The sequence below is a fragment of the Gymnoscopelus microlampas genome, assembly GCF_963454915.1.
Source record: "Gymnoscopelus microlampas genome assembly, chromosome: 1".
Lineage (NCBI taxonomy): Eukaryota > Metazoa > Chordata > Actinopteri > Myctophiformes > Myctophidae > Gymnoscopelus > Gymnoscopelus microlampas.
In genome coordinates, this window is record NC_139962.1 from 50,226,676 (window position 1) to 50,244,254 (window position 17,579).

At 41.7% G+C, this 17,579-nt stretch overlaps 1 protein-coding gene across 1 annotated transcript in view; it reads left to right on the top strand.

Moving 5' to 3' along the window:
- Positions 1-2,922: 2,922 nt before the first annotated feature.
- Positions 2,923-17,579, top strand: part of fto (FTO alpha-ketoglutarate dependent dioxygenase) — a 225,963-nt gene continuing 211,306 nt past the window's right edge. The window contains exon 1 of the mRNA XM_084055362.1: positions 2,923-2,965. Coding sequence (XP_083911488.1) covers positions 2,924-2,965 — 42 coding nt within the window. The 5' untranslated portion in view covers position 2,923. The remainder of the gene's footprint in view (positions 2,966-17,579) is intronic.

Genomic DNA, 17,579 nt, shown 5'->3' on the forward strand with positions numbered 1-17,579 from the left:
CCCCCTGCACACCCTCTCCACCCACCACCATTCGTACAGTATATGCTCATGTCTTTCACATGTGCTTTCTTTGACAGCATATAATGGACACAGCACATTTCAGCACTACTCAAAATATGTTATGAGCTATCCGTATGAACCCATGGGAGAGGGCACTGTAACTGTGTGTGAGATACATGAAGAGAAGCCATGGACCCTGCTGTGAGCTTATACGGCTTATACTCAGTGATGGAAGAAGTTCTGACATTTTTCACTTCAGTAAAAGTATCAATACCCTATGGTAGAAATGGTCTGTTACAAGTGCAAATCCGGTATGAAATTTTACTTGAGTAAAAGTACAAAAGTATTGGCATCAAAATGTGCCAAAAGTAAAAGTACTCAATATGCAAAATGTCCCATTTCAAGTTTTCAAAATGAATGAAAATCTTTTGAAAATAGCAGATCACAATGCGTCGCTTATCAGGTATTTTCAAATAGCCGAATTATATAGGGCTGAAAGTGGTTAATGTATGTTTTGTAATTATAATTGTAACAATGTAATACAATCTACAATGTACATTAACTATAACTAAAGCTTTCAAATAAATGTAGTGGAGTAAAAAGTACAATATTTTTCTATGAGTAGAAGTATAAAGTATTGCATATTGGAAATACTCCATTAAAGTAAAAAATACCTCCAAATTACTACCCACCACAACACTGGCGGGCATACGAGTATAAATCAGGTGTTATATAATATGCCAGCGTTTTCACAATTGGTGGCGAGTTGAATAGTGCTCCTGATGGTGGAAATCCGTAGCGGCAGGCAAGCTAAACACCTGGATTTGAGATTCATGTGAGGGCTGAAGGGAGGTTGGCAGGGTCCACTGCAGGCTCTGGAGAACGTTCAAAGCATGATTGTTATTTTTACACATAGTCTGAGATGAAAAGGGGCACTGCTTTTGATTTACTGGGGGGGCATATGGAATATTATCCATGTTCAAGAGCAGCCATGAAGAACATTAATAAAAAAAAGGAATAAGGAATAAAACAAACGAATGCACATTCAGAATCAGATGCTATATCAGCGATGATGATGAGGATGATGATGATTGAAAAATAAATAAAGTAATTAATTCATTAATTCATACATTCATAATAATAGCCTAATAATAATAAAAATAACAATAATAACACTACTACTACTACTACCACTATTACTACTAGCTATATACATAATAATAATAATAATAATAATAATAATAATAATAATAATAATAATAATAATAATAATAATAATAATACATACAAAAAATTGTTATTATGATTTTGAATGTTGTTGGTGTTCTTTTTCTCTCTTTTAACAACACTATATGTTCTACTACATGTTTCACATGAGAATGCCAACAACGAAAAAAGATCCACAACTAGAAAAAGTGCTCCTCAGAGCGCAAGTCTCCGCCAGGGCAGGTAGGTTTTTGTGGACCAGCAATGTTCGGAATTCGCCAATCAGAATGGAATATGAGAAATCAGATCGATCCGTCTTAATCATTTGACTATAGAGATAATGTGCACCGATTTGTGCAAGGTTTTGGAAAAAATAAATCTAAGAAATCGGCCTCCTGGTGGCCCTATAAAAGGGCAATGTTAAAAGGGTGGCATTTGTTCCTCAACGTAGGGCGAATATACGTGCAAAGTTTCAGCGCAATCGGACGCTGCGTTCATGATTTGTGGCACAGGCCACTCCTGCAAACTTTAGATGTCAATCTTAGCCAATCAGAATGAAATATGAAAAATCTAAAAGATCCGTCTCGATCACAGGACTATAGAGATCATGTGTAGGCTACCGATTTGCGTGAAATTTGGATACAATCTGGAGGAGTAATATCAGAAAATGTGTCTTACATACGTCGGCCTCCTGGTGGCGCTATAAAAGGCAGATGTAAAAATTGCAAGGCAAAGGTTTTTCCTTGGCCTCTAAGGAGTGCGCATACAAAGTTTTACACAGATAGGTGCAGTCATAGGTAAAAACATGAATTGGCCTGTTATAGCGCCACCATGAGGCTGATTTGAAAATGTTTAAGTGGCATTTCTTTCTTGGCCAAATGGGAATGTGCGTGTAAAGTTTCATGGAAATTGCACGCTCTGTTCATGATTTGAGGCATTTTGTTCAAAACGGAGCACTCCTGCAAACTTTGGAAGCCAATCTTAGCCAATCAGGATGGAATATGAAAAATCTGGAAGACACGTTTTGTTTAATGACTATAGAGATAATCTGTACCGATTTGCGTGATGTTTGGACTCAATCTGTACGAGTACTGTCAAAAAATGTGTTTGGCAAAAAAAGGCCTCCTGGTGGCGCTATAACAGGCCCATGTGAACATTTTGGGGCAGAGGTTCTGCTCTGGCATCCAGGGAGTGTGTGTGCACAGTTTCGCTGCGCTCAAGCCAATGGTGCTGGAGATTAGCTGTACACGGACAGGCGGACAGGGTGCAAAACATAGTCTCGGCCATGCCTTCCGGCCTGGCGGAGACAAAAAACAATAACAAAGCTGCACGACCTAACTCATGAGTTCCACCCCTGGTTCCACCCTCCACACCATAGAGTCATAGCTTCACACGTGTTTGTAAATCTGCACCTGCGCTGCGCAACAAACAGAGCGCGCTGGAGTGGTTTTTCCGCCTCCATCACACAGTTTCTATGGGAGTTGTAGTTCTCATTGTTCCCCCGTCGGTCGAATTAATCCGAAAATGTACAGCGGGTGGATGATTCCACATTAAAAGTGCACAAGTAATGTATAATGCGTTGACAGAAAATACCTTCAGTTCATTTTTCTTGTCGGATAAAAGCCCCCGGCGTGTGATTCGAGCCGCTTGTTCAACTACAATACCCATCATGCACTTCGTGCCGAGAGCTCGGCAGTGTAAACATAAGTCCAGGAACATGAAAAGATCGGGTGACAGTGAGGGGGAGAAGAGAAGAAAGGTATTGATGGCGTTGTTTTTTCTCCCTTACGTCGGGCAAAAACATTATGAGCCGCTGTGTCGCTTCGCTGAATAGCTTGTGTTCCTAATGTGATGTTGCTGTTTACATTCTGAAGGCTGCAAAGCACCCACCTTCACCTTGTTGTCTCTGTTTCCTTTATTGTGCTTTCCTTTTTTTCCTCCCTCTCATTCTACTACTACAGTTTTGAAGGGGATTAAAATGGAATAAAATGCTTAGATTTCGTATGAATAAACTGAAGCTATAAAGTCTTGGCTTTGCATAATTAAAAGACCCCCCCCTCCATTTTCGGCCACCCCTATATATTATGTCAAAACGATACACATAGTATGTACAGTAGTATGTAGGCTATTTATGAGAAATTACTAATGGTAATGGTCTTTATTAAATATATCACCTTATATACATAGAAGAATGCAACTCAAAGTGCCTTACCTAAAACATAAAGATCATACAAATCTATATACAGTAGGTTAGGAAAAAAACACGTACACTGCAACAGTTATCAGCGTATTTATTACATTTTTATTATATAAACAATATAACAATATATTTAAAAAAAATGAAAATAAATATATATAAAAACAAGCCTAATCTGTAAAAGCATTATAATATCATACAAAGGCAATAAGTGACTTAAATTGCATAATAGGTCTACTACTACTACTACTACTGTAGATAGGAGGACAGCTGAGGAACTTATCTAGTATAAAGTTAAATGTCAGTGTGCAGAGTGAAAGCCTCAGAGCTGGCAGTGTGCCAGCAGCCTACAGCTGCTCTACATACTGTCTGTCTGTACAGACACTATAGGATAAGGGCTGTAGTTTATTGTAGGCTTAAACACCATAGGATGTTATTGCTCGTTGCCTTGACTTCAGTATCTATTTAGAGACGGGACAATATATCAGATTATAATAACCAATATGACAGATACTGTACATTTTAGAATATAATATCGCCTGTCGGGTGGAAACCTAAGCTCACATGTCCCAGACTGTTACTTATCAGGATTCAAATTCAAGAACAGCAAAAGTTGCAGATCTACAAGCTCGAAACGCGTCGCTTCGTGCTTGTAGATCTGCTACTTTTGATGCTTTTGTGTTAGAATATGTGTTAGAATAAAAAGTTAGAATATGGAGGTAGGAGGTTTCTGCCTGATAGCAACGATATGAAAATGTAAATCAGTACAGTGGAAGATAGCCACGCACCTTGGAGGGGGGGACTAACATTACTGTCGTACAGGCCAGGGGCAATTCATGCACATATGGGAGAATGGTCAAGTCTTGCTAAAATAAAATGAAAAATAACATTGAAAGAATGAAATGATACTGGCAATATTCTTAGTTTCACTGTATCGTACACAATTTGTATATTGTACATTTCCCCCCTAACCGTGGCCTTATCTCTCTGTTGCATCCCTGTTAGCGTGTTATCATAAGATATATCAATATGAACCTGTCTGTTGCTGTGCAATTGTTATACTGTGTACAGACACAGTGACTAGTGACATAACCGTGCCTGCTGAACCTCTGGCTGCATGTGTGCTCAGATTGCAGACAACGTGATTTCCCCTTTTGTTTGTGTAAATGAAGATCTCTAGGCTAAGTTCATCATTGATCACCTTGTGTGATTGATACATGGTGTGATTGTTAGTGGATGTTGTTGTGTACTGCACTACTCTCAGGCTCTGATGCTGAGGAACCAGCCTATATATACTGTACTGTACTGTACGGTACGTCTGTTTGTGGTTTGTGGTGAATGAGCACAGGAAAGGAAGGAGGAATGGTCAATACATCCTATAGCTGTTTCTGTTGCTGTCTGTCTGTCTGTCTGTCTGTCTGTCTGTCTGTGAGTCTGTCTGTATGTCTGTGCGTGCGGCTGTCTGTCTGTCTGTGCGTGCGCGCGTGCGTGCATCTGTCAGTCTGTCTGTCTGTCTGTGCGTGTGTGAGTCTGTCTGTATGTCTGTGCGTGCGGCTGTGTGTCTGTCTGTCTGTCTGTATGTCTGTGCGTGCGGCTGTGTGTCTGTCTGTCTGTCTGTATGTCTGTGCGTGCGGCTGTGCGGCTGTCTGTCTGTCTGTTCGTGCGCGCGTGCATCTGTCTTTCTGTCTGTCTGTGCGTGTGTGAGTCTGTCTGTATGTCTGTGCGTGCGGCTGTGTGTCTGTCTGTCTGTCTGTCTGTCTGTCTTTATGTCTGTCTGTCTGTCTGTCTGTCTTTATGTCTGTCTGTCTGTCTGTCTGTCTTTATGTCTGCTTGTCTGTCTGTCTGTCTTTATGTCTGCTTGTCTGTCTGTCTGTCTGTCTGTCTGTCTGTCTGTCTGTCTGTCTTTCTGTGCATGCGTGCGCCTGTCTGTCTGTCTCCCTCTCTCTCTCTCTCTCCCTTGGCCTGCTGTCTGCTGTGCCACATGTGTTTGGATCATGTCAGACAGCGGTGAAACTATGTAGGACGTGGTTCCTCCTGTTTATGAAAGCAGCCATGGTGACCAGATGAGCGGCTCAGAGAGAGAACTCATTCCAGCTGGCTCTCTCTCTCTCTCTCTCTCTCTCTCTCTCTCTCTCTCTCTCTCTCTCTCTCTCTCTGGGCAGGCAGGCAGTGTGCTGCATGCATGGACCCTATAATGGCTCAGCTTCCCTCTTTCTTTCATTATTTATTTCTTTCTCTTTCTTTTTTTTTTAACAAATACAAGGCAGAACAAGAGGGATTGTAATGGCAAAATGGCTTGAAAACCACAGAACAGCCAAATGAATGGGAGCAACGTACAGTACATCCCAGTCTCTTGTTAGCAGGCTCCTCCAGTGCTTTTGCTGTTATCAGTATGGGTTATAACTGGAATACGTTGGACATGACTGTTGTGTCATCCTTTAACTCATACCACTTTAACCATTATTTTATACTTTAGCTATTCAAAAATAGCAGATATACAAGTTCATAGCGCTATGAACTTGTAGATCTGCATTTTTTTTTTAATTGTGCAAATTTGTGCAAATCTTTGAATATATCCACAAGTTTCCTAGGACATTGTGGGCATCACTTCCTGTCGATTTGATCAGGTATCAGGGATCAAATCGACAGGAAGCTTCTGGGGTCATTTTGGGAGGTCCTTCACATGAAAAAAGTTTTTCAATAAAACTGTTAGGATTTAGAAGACATTTTATTTGTAGAATACCCAGAAGCAAAGATTTGAGTTACAAATATTTGCTTTAAAAAACATTTATATTCAAAGATTTGCACAAATTTAGACGATTTTTGAATAGCCAAAGTATACAATAATGGTTAAAGTGGTTAAAATCTAAAATGACAGATGCGTTCCCGGATTGAATGGGTTAAAAAGTTTTTTTTTGTTGTAATTTGGCACAATGTGAAACATGAGCTGTGACTGTGATGGGTCCGCTAGCCATTCTAAGATTTGCATTAGTGTTGGGTGTTGCAGTCTATAAGTCAAACATATAAGTGGCATACAAGTGGCAGAGCTCTTTTAGCTTTCCAGTGAAATTATATAGAACTATTAGGTTGGGATCCTTTAGGATTTTAACCATTTCGGTTCCTTTACGATTCCTTCTAAATGGTCCGATTCATTACCTATGTTAAAATGATAAAAAATCAATGTCATTTTGGCCTTCATTCATTGTAATTTGTTGATAAACACAAGTTCAATCATACATACAATCATTGCATACATATTCTCATATCCTCAATGTTGGATCCGTTTACGGATCCCAAACCTATATAGAACCAAGATCTGACTGTGTCAGGTGATTGATTGTATTGTGACTTTGGATAAAAAATCTTCCATGTTTAGCTTTTTTGTTTTGTCTTACAGTTAATTTGAAAAAGCATGTTATTATTATTAGAGCACAAGACATGCAAGTTCTTTTGTTCATATACTGTAGTGCAGTGGTATATAACCAGTGCTTTCCTGAGTTTCCTTTATGGTGCAACTCAACTAACCCAACTTAAGTGTGTCGTACCCTGATGTAAACTGAAATATCTTGTTACTCTTCATCATCATCATCATCATCATGGTTTCATCCTGAGTTTCCTGTCATGCCATAGAGAGTGTGAAAGCAGCACTGACCCCTGTCCCTAACCCCAATGTTCTAACACTGTCTTTGATGCAGGCTAGCTGGCTGTCCCGCGTTGACATGTATAGAGTGCACTGTCGACACAGGAAGTGTGTATATGCGTGCGTGCGCGCGCGTGTGTGTGTGTGTGTGTGTGTGTGTGTGTGTGTGTGTGTGCAGTGGTGTAGTAACTTAGTACATGTACTCAAGTACTGTACCTAAGTACAATTTTGAGGTATTTTTACTTTACTGGAGTACTTTTACTTCTACTCCACTACATCTTTGAGGCAAATATTGTTATTTTACTCCACTACAATTCTTTGAAAACGTTACTAGTTACTTTGCAATTATCAATTATTATTATAAAACATACATGAACCACTTTAGCCCTATTTTATACATAGGCTATTTGAAAATAGCCTATGTATAAAATAGGGCTAAAGTGGTTCATGTATCATGTATGTGTGCGTCGCATCGCGATGCGTTGTGAGCTTGTAGATCTGCTATTTTCAAAAATAAAATTACTTTTACTTTTGGTACTTTAAGTACATTTTGATACCAATACTCAAGTCAATTTTGAATTCCGGACTTTTACTTGTGACGGAGCATTTCTACAGTATATTGCAGTATTGATACTTTTACTTAAGTAAAAATGTTCCACCACTCTGTGTGTGTGCACGGGTGCATGTGGTTGTGTGTGTGTGTGTGTGTGTGTGTGTGTGTGTGTGTGTGTGTGTGTGTGTGTGTGTGTGTGTGTGTGTGTGTGTGTGTGTGTGTGTGTGCGTGCGTGCGTGCGTGCGTGCGTGCGTGCGTGCGTGCGTGTGTGTGTGTGTTTATGAGTGAGTGAGTGTGAGCTATGGGCTGAGTAATGATCACACGGGGTCACCAGATGTTGCGAGGAGGTCCTATACTCTCAGGCCTGGGCCCGGCCCATCCCTCAGATCAGCCTCATTGGTTTTCCTCTTGGTTGTGGCAGCCCCAGTGCAAGCTGTTTAGGGCATTTAATTCCTGAACACTCATTAAAATGGTTTGTGTTTCCCATGGCAATTCTGTTAAATTAACAACTAGCGAGGTAAAAGCTGATTATGTGGCCACACAGCCAGACATGGTTAATCAATCCCCCCCCGCTCCCGCCACCCCCCACCCCAGCCTCCCTCCCACACACACACACAAAATGTTAGCTGGGAGAATTAGTGTAAAGGTAACGATTTATGGCGACTAATGCCTGCGTCCTGTCATGTCGGGCCTGGTGTTTTAGCAAGAGAGGGGAGGGGGGGGGGGTGTCGGATTCAGCGCATTCAGCAGCTTTGTGCTCCACCGGCCATCTTTTTCCTCCCTCTTAACCCGTTTAGACCGGGAAAGCATTGTCATTGTGTCATTTTAGATTTCTTTGCCTATTCTTTGGCTATTCAAAAAAAATGCAGATCTACAAGCTCATAGTGTGGCACCGAGTGCAGCGCTATGAGCTTGTAGATCTGCTATTTTTGGGGGGGGAAATCGTGAACATTTTGTGTTTTAAAGTGAACATTTTAAACTCGGATCTGTGCTTCTGGGGGTTTTGAGATAGGGTCCGCGGCCGAATACATATGATTTTGGGGGTCCTTGACATGGAAAAGTTGGAGCACCACTGACATAGCAACATACTGTTAGGATTTAGACATCTTTTTTAGACACATATTTGGCCATCTCAAAATATGTTGTTCCAGGGTCCCCCCAGAAGCAAAGATTTGACTTACAAATGTTCGCTTTAAAAATATATATATTCAAAGATTTGCACACATTTTTGCAATTTTTGCACGATTTTCCAAAAAATAGCAGATCTTGAAGCTCAAGCTATGAGCTTGTAGATCTGCTATTTCTTAATAGGAAAAAAATCTAAAAGGACAGAGACGCGATCCTGGATTGAATGGGTTAACCCCACGCTACACGCCGCGCGCTCTATTAATGAGCCAATAATGGAGAAATAGTGTTGGGGTGTTGACATAAAACATGGGTAGGAAATACCTAAAGGCAGGGGCAAGCAGCACAAGCTCCCCCAACAGAGATAGATTTACACCTGGGCCGGGGTTAGAAGAACGAGGGAGCGAAGCGGGGGGGGGCGGCGGGGGGAGATCTCGCGGCTTCATCGGACCCCATGCCGGCCGCGAGACGGCTGGAAAAAAAACCAGGGCTTTTGGGGAAAAAATACAACCCCACCACGTCTGATAATGATACCATTACACTAATGGAAGCCGGGCAAATGAAGGAGAACCCAGACGCCCCCCCTTGCTTTATTACCAGAGGGGGCCATTTCCTCGCTGCATTCCTAATGGCTTGAGCACCCAGTATTGATCAGACCATCACGGCCGCTAATCCTCAACAGAATTACTTATCGCCGGCCGAGGTGTCGATCCCCACAGCTCCCCTTTGCTCTGGCCCCCTATACGCCGCTAGGGGAGGTGCCTGGTGGTGGGGACCCACACCGGGTCCGTTTATCCCCAGCCAATGATTTAGAGGGCCAAGAAGAAGGCATGGATGATGGCGTCCTCCTGCATGGGCTGGGAAGGTCTTCATCTGCAGCATAGGGTCTGTTCCAGTGTTGATTTTGACACCAAATTTTGATTTAGTGTTAGTCATAGTCTTTTGAATAAAATTCCATTTAGTTTGAGTCATATTTTAGTCGGAATGTTTTGGTTTTTGTCTAGTTTTTGTCGACTGAATATCATGACATTTTAGTCGACTGAATCTACAGTTGATTTAGTCGACTAAAATGTATTTTGCCGGTGCCTTGATGGCGTCGTAATGGTGGATTTTACACTTGGTTGCACGCTGAAAATAGCAGATCTACAAGCTCACAACGCGTCGCGCTGCGACGCGTTGTGAGCTTGTAGATCTGCTATTTTCAGAGAGCAACACGTTCCACTGGATCCACTAGTCCCTCACTAACATTTTAGTCTAGTTTTTATTTGTTGACGAAACTGTCAATATATTTAGTCTTAGTTTTAGTCGTCATAGCTTAGTTTTTATTTAGTTTTTATTTAGTTTTTCGTCAGTGAAAAAAGGGAGTCGACCAACATTTTTCTTCATAGTTGTAGTCGACGAAATCAACACTGGTCTGCTCTGGCTCAATGTGTTGCTGTTATTTCTGTCTTTGTCTGTAACTAAGAGCTGTGTGTGTGTGTGTGTGTGTGTGTGTGTGTGTGTGTGGGGGGGGGGGGGGTGAACACAACAGCTTTCATTTAATTAAGGAGAAGGCAACGATCTGGTTCCTCCCGTTTTATGTATCCGAGAGAGAAGGGGGGAAGATGGTTTGTTGTTGTCTGCGCTAATTGAGCTGTGCTGTAAATAAGAGCAAGGCGGCTGGCTGCTGTGTTGTGATCAGCGTCAGTAGATCTGCAAAGCAGTGAGGAGGACAGAGCCCGCTGGGCTCTACATCATTCATCTAGAGAGCAGTGCTTCTCAAACCTTTTCATGTCAAGGACCTCCAAAGTGATATGTATTTGGCCGCGGACACCCCATCTCAAAAAAATGTTTGCTAGGGATTTTTCTGTGCTATGATTGTGTGACACTATATTAACTTATTTAGCTGGGGACCCTCTGGTGACGGCGCCTGGGGTCCCCAGACCCCACTTTGAGAACCAATGATCTAGAGCTAGTCTACGTGGAATAATGTTTTACATGTTTTTTTTTTAGGGCTGAAGAATTTGTATTATACATTGACATTTTACACCCAGATAGACATTCTAATTTGCGTTTGCTTTTTCTTTCCATCAACACTTTTTTGGGGAACTTTTGAGTATTTTTTGTCCGGTACTGCTATATGGCTTTGTTTGTAGGACAGTCAGTGTACAGTACAGGGATTCTCAACTTTCTTTTAATGATTTATAAAACCATCATTTTGATTATGCATTAGGCCAGTGGTTCCCAAACATTTACCTTGGAGTCCCCCTTCTTACATCTGACAAAAGCGAGACCCCCCACCACACACACACACATGCATGCACACAAACACGTGTGTATTTCAGAATATGTTTCTAACTTTTTGAAAATATTTGAAAACATGTTTTCTGCATGGCCAATTGGACCGATATCACACTGAAAACATAAGGCAGTGGCTGAAAGCTAAATTATGATTTTGTGCAACATGTAAAAGTTGGACTACGCCTAAACTGACAATGCCTCACAGGAGGACCCCAGGTTGGGAACCTCTGCATTAGGCTACGGACCTCCATTTGATACAGGTTTTTATTTATTTATTTATTTTGATCCCTCTGGGAGTGTGCAAATAGAACCAAATGGACACTTTACGAGTCCATTCGGTTCCATTTGTACACCCTGTTGGGAGTTACAGACCTGTAAGGGTCCATTTGGTTCGGTGCACTCCGCTGGAACCCTGGTGGTCCCTGGATCCCACGTTGAGAGGAGAACCAGTGGGTGTACTTGACTCGGCTGAGGTTGAACAGTAGCACACACACATTTATAAGGATTAGATACCAGTGGTCGATTTTTTTTTTACTAAAAGTATCAATACTGCAATGTCGAAGTACTCTGCTACAAGTAAAAGTCCGGAATTCTAAATTGACTTCAGTAAAAGTACACAAATATTGGTATCAAAATGTACTTAAAGTACCAAAAGTAAAAGTACTAAAAGCTAAGCTACTAAAAATAGCAGATCTACAAGCTCACAACGCACATTGTGAGCTTGTAGATCGGCTATTTTCAAATAGCCTAGGTATAAAATAGGGCTAAAGTGGTTAATGTATGTGTTATAATGTAATCATGTATGTCTGCAAAGTAACTAGTAACTAAAATGTTCAAATAATTGTAGTGAAGTAAAAGTACAATATTTGCCTCTGAGATGTAGTGGAGTAGAAGTAAAAGTATAGACAATTGGAAATACTTCAGTAAAGTAAAAGTACCTCAAAATTTGCATTTAGTTACTTTACACCCCTGTTAAATACAGCTGATTAGCAACACACACACTTTTATTTTTATTTGTTTTACTGTAGCCTCAAGTCCACACTCTGTGTCCTTGGGATAAAGTCTTTGTGTAACAAAAACAAAAAGAAAAGATTTTTTATAAATTATACATGCGTTGCATTATTTGAACATGATTGATAGCGATGCAGCCAGGGTCATTATCATTACAAATGGATAGGAGGGGTCAGGTTATAGCACAGAGTGCTCTGCTCAGGGCTTGTTGACTTGTCACATCCTTGGCCTCTTTACGGCCTCCCGTGCGCCGTGTGCATTCTGCATCCTCCAGGCTATTGGACAGCGTGGCATGATCCTACCATCATCAGACCCCCCCCTCCTCCCTCCTCCTCCTCTCCCAATCACCCCATGGCCTTGGCTAATCAAAGACTTTACCTTTAGGCTTCACATTTAGCCCTCTTCATTAGGAGGCCTACTCCTGTAGCCATAAAGATGTATTTATATATTTCCATTCGGGAGGGGTAGCCTGTCGCTGGCCTGGGAAACTAGCTATTGATCCGGATATTTAGTCATTTCTTTCTGCGTGTGCCATCAATATTGTGCAAACATCCTCAGCTATACGCGTGAGGGTTGACCTCAGTGCACTGGCCTCTGTTATTTTTTTTTCTCTTCCCCCTCCCGCTCCCATTGGAGTTCAGTGATATACTATTCTGAAAAGTAAAATCAATGAATGAATATGAAGTTTTGCTGTGTAATATAGTGCTGGCCCCAAGGCCCCGGGTCTTTCATTGATCGGATATGTGCCTCATTCAAGGCGGGGGGGAAAGGGGGGGGGGTTGAGTTGATTAGTCTGCTGCTGAGCTCCACCAGTCCCCCCCACACGCTTGTCTTTACCTTGTGTCGGGCTATTTGATCTCTGGCTCGTATATTTGGTCTGCGTTGTTTACAGATCAGCTTGGCTGGCCAAGACACTCTTTTTTTTTTTTACCTAAGGCTCAGGCCCTATAAATGTCAATGTTGGAAGGAGTGATTTTCTTTTTGGACTACTGTTACTCTTTTTGCTCTCCACTACTCACAGTGTAGTTCTGTGATCTGTGAGCGTTGTGTGTGTGTTACACATTTTCTGAACGAACACGGGGGTTTCTTATATCCATTGATATATCATCGTTCTTGACAGCGTTGGTCAGTCTATATAGACCCCAGACACTTAACCCATTAAGACCGGGAACGCATATGTGTCATTTTTAGATTTCTTTGGGCTATTCAAGACATTGTCTTTTTCAGCGTGAACATATTTCTTTGAATATATATATATATATATATATATATATATATATATATATATATATATATATATATATATATATATATATATATATATTTTTTTTTTTTTTATTAAGCAAACATTTTTAACTAAAATCTTTGCTTTTGGGGGATTCTACAAATGTCTTCTAAATCCTAACAGTTATTTAAAAAAAACATATGTTGCTATATGTATCAGTGGTTCTCAAGCTTTTTCATATCAAGGACCCCCAAAATTATATGTATTTGGCCACGGACCCCCATCTGAAAATATTTTTTTCCAGGGACCCCCAGAACCAAAGATTGGAGTTAAAATGTATATATGTATATTTTCAAAGATTTGCACACATTTTCACGACTTATTACATCAAAACGACTTTTTACATCAAGAATATCAGATCTGCAAGCTCATTGCTTGCAGATCTGCTATTTTTGAATAGCCCAAAGACATCTCAAAATGTCACACAGATGCGTTCCCGGTCGTAACGGGTTAACTGTACAGCACTGACGTAGACGTAGTGTTTCCTGAAGATAAAATAACACTCCCAAGTTTTGTAGTTGTCTCTGAGATAGCTCTCTCTCTCTCTCTCTCTCTCTCTCTCTCTCTCTCTCTCTCTCTCTACTTGTTAGTAAATGACGACCTGTCAGCGTCCATATAGATTGGTACTCTAGATGTCAAGTCCATACCCGCTGATAAATGTGAGAATCTGTGTGTGAGTCTCTCTCTCTCTCTCCCTCTGTACCTCGGCTCCTAGGCCCTCCGTTTTTTTTATTGAGGCCTGTCTTAGACATTTTAAAGGTGCATGATGTCTACATTTGGTTTGCATCTGGAAGGATATCAACTTTTATGGCCCGGGCTCGCATTGTCTCGGGTCACATGGCTGAGCGGAGCCTGCCAGGGGCTCACATATGTGTTTAAGAGGGATCTGTGATCTTACTAAACATCAGAATGGAAAAGCCAGGGGGATGCCCTTATGGTAGGCATTACGGCTTGGCAAGCGGGCTTGCCATGACTGAGAGCCGTATAGTGACTCATAAGCCCAGATCGGGCCATTTGCCATTCATGCATGATATGTCTGTGTGTTGTCTGAAAGGAAAAGGAACAGGAGGGCTTCAATGTTTTTTTGTGTGGATATTCGAGACTGTCAAAGGTGATGAAGACTGAGCGTAGAGCAGAAGAACCGAAGACATGATGTTACTCTGGTGGAAGATTTTCTTTTACGCTTCGTACAAACTTCAGTTTGGATTTACAGAGCTATCAAATAGCACCTCCCTGCATTGTCAGGATGAGGGCTATGTGGGGGGAACATAATAAAACATATCTTACATCACCCCCCTATGTTTGATTATGAATTATAATTTACCATAAGTCATTTGTTAAAATATAATTTCCCCATCTTTTCAAGTTGATATTTGTTTCTGATTTAGAAACATTATAAAATGTATTATTGTTGATAACTATCAGTCTGAGGAATGCTACATCATGAAAATGTTTAAATTGAAAACACGTCACTGCCCATTAAAATCAGGGATAGCATCTGTGTCATTTTAGATTTTAGGTGTTGGCTATTCTAGCAGATCTACAAGCTCACAGTAACTTTGTGCACTGCGAGCTTGTAGGTCTGCTATTTTTGAAAAATCGTGACCATTTCTTTCTCGTTATTTTACCCTTTTGACCAGTCTCCGTCATTGTTCTTTTGCTAGTTCATCATAACCCATCCAACATTGTGTTCACGGCTACAACATCACTGTGTCTGTCCGCTATGCCAAAATGCTGGGTGTGTTTTCCCCCCTCTCTCTGTGTGTGTGTGTGTGTGTGTGTGTGTTTGTGTGTGTGTACAAAGCAGCAGTCACTAGGAGTGTCTGTCCAAACAGCTCTTGACAAGCCGGTGTGTCTGACAGGGCCTACCTAGCACCTCACATTAGTGTCCAAGCATCGTCAGCAGTGTCAGCGCGTTCTCAAACAAGCCCCCCCCACCCCGCAACCCGCAACGTGGATCATGTAAAGTGGCCATCCAGATCGCCTATCAGAGCCAATGAGATTACATTGAGTGTGACCCAAACCTCGTCGGGGTTTCATCTGTCATGCACACACACACACACACACACACACACACACACACACACACACACACACACACACACACACACACACACACACACACACACACACACACACACACACACACACACACACACACACACACACACACACACACACACACACACGCACACACACACGCACACGCGCACACACCCCCCCTCCCCTCGTCACACGAGAGACACAGAATAATCCATTGGATCAATAGGTGCTGGTGGCTGCTTGAGGCTGGTTGCTGAATAAACATGGGAATGACCCTCTCACCTCAGACACATAGACCCAAGGCCTCCTGGGGGTTCATTAACCACTCAAGGCTACTACTTGTGGGGAAGTCATTATTTTCATTTCTGTTTGTTTGGCACCCATCAGTGTGCTCGCGCGCGTGTGTGTGTGTGTGTGTGTGTGTGTGTGTGTGTGTGTGTGTGTGTGTGTGTGTGTGTGTGTGTGTGTGCGTGTGCGTGTGTGACTGCGTATATGTATGTGTGTGTATGCACGCACGTGTGTGTTTGTGTGTTTGTGTGTTTGTTTGTGTGTGTGTGTGTGTGTGTGTGTGTGCGTGTGTGTGTGTGTGGTCGTATGTTGTGCATGCATACGTCCCTATATGTGTGCTTGTGTGTATACCCATAGTCGGTCACTAATGCCAAGGGGAACGCGCAGCCTATAGCCCCAAAAGCTGTGAAATGGTCAATACGTTTGTCAGACAAGTTAACACCAATAATTCCATGGATACAGTGATATTATTGGGACATTTGGAAGTGACAGGAGGTAATAGGCTTTAAGTCTATTGACGCCATTGAGTATCGGCTTGGAAACGTACAGTGTATCGACTCTGTCGGGTGGAAACCTCGTATGTTTTCAGGATTCAAATTCAAAAGGATCAAAAGTAGCAGATCTACAAGCTCGAAGCACGTTGCTTCGCGCCGCGTTTCGAGCTTGTAGATCTGCTACTTTTGATGCTTTTGTGTGACGCTGTGGTATGATCAAGTAGGGCGTTAATTTACGAAAAACACGAGAAATATGACACAGTCATATTATACCAGTTTGCAGATACATACAGTGGCCGAACACAGTATTGCGGGTTGTCTTTAGATCCCATATTCTGAGAGGACATTGAGCCGTCATTGGCTAAATGACCAGCCGATGAGGAAAAAGTCACGCAAAAGGACCAGCCAATGGGGAAAAAGTGACCACTAGCGAGTGTAGATATAGACCAGGTTTGGCAACGTGGTAAAAACACAAAAAGTTAAACTGTGGAGATAAGAGGTTTCTGCCCCGACCTCAACGATATAATAGGGGCTCTCAGGACATACAGTAATCAAGGACACATCCTCGCCCATGCCTGCATGTTGGGCTAATTTTAGCTAGCTCCAGTAAAAGTCATTTTCACTACGCAAAACCACCTGCTCCATTTTAAATGGGGATAGACGGATCTCTAATAGATGCTGTTTATTTGTGAATTTATTTTCCTTTGTAATAATGGCTCACCTTTCCAATAAAAGGAAAGTACCTCATCGTTATAGTGTGTTTGCCTGCCTGACATCTGGTTTCGATGGTAGGGTCCAAAAAGCCCCCTTTCGTTCGTTCGGGGCGAGAGCCGCGGGAGTCCACTTTCACAAGGCTCTGTAAACACTAACTGTTAATTTGTACATCATAAGTTCTCTTCAATAAACCGTGTGTAATGAAAGTGTGTGAAAGTACCCTAGCATGTAGCTCACTGCCCAGGGGAGGATGGATGAGGTACTGTGTATAGTATGTAATGGTTTGCCCCTTTTCACAGGAGCCAACTTTAGTACTGGCATTAGCCTACTGTAGCATTAGAGTACCCTGGGCCAGCTGGAAAGAGGCTTTATCCACTCACCACCATTCACAAGATTCCACTGGGCATTTTTTTTTTTTTTTTTCTTTTTCAACTTCCCTAACAATGGCATATATGATAATAATAGTAGTTTAACACATTCAATCCAGGAACGCATCTGTGTCAGTTTAGATTTTAGCATTATTTAACCATTATTTTATACTTTGGCTGTTCAAAAATAGCAGATCTACAAGCTCATAGCGTGGCACCGAGTGCCGCGCTATGAGCTTGTATCTGCTATTTTTGAAAAGTCTCGAACATTTGAGCAAATCTTTGAATATACATATATTTTTAAGCAAACATTTATAACTCAAATCTTTGCTTCTGGGGGTCCCTGGAACAAAATATTTGAGATGGGGGTCTGTG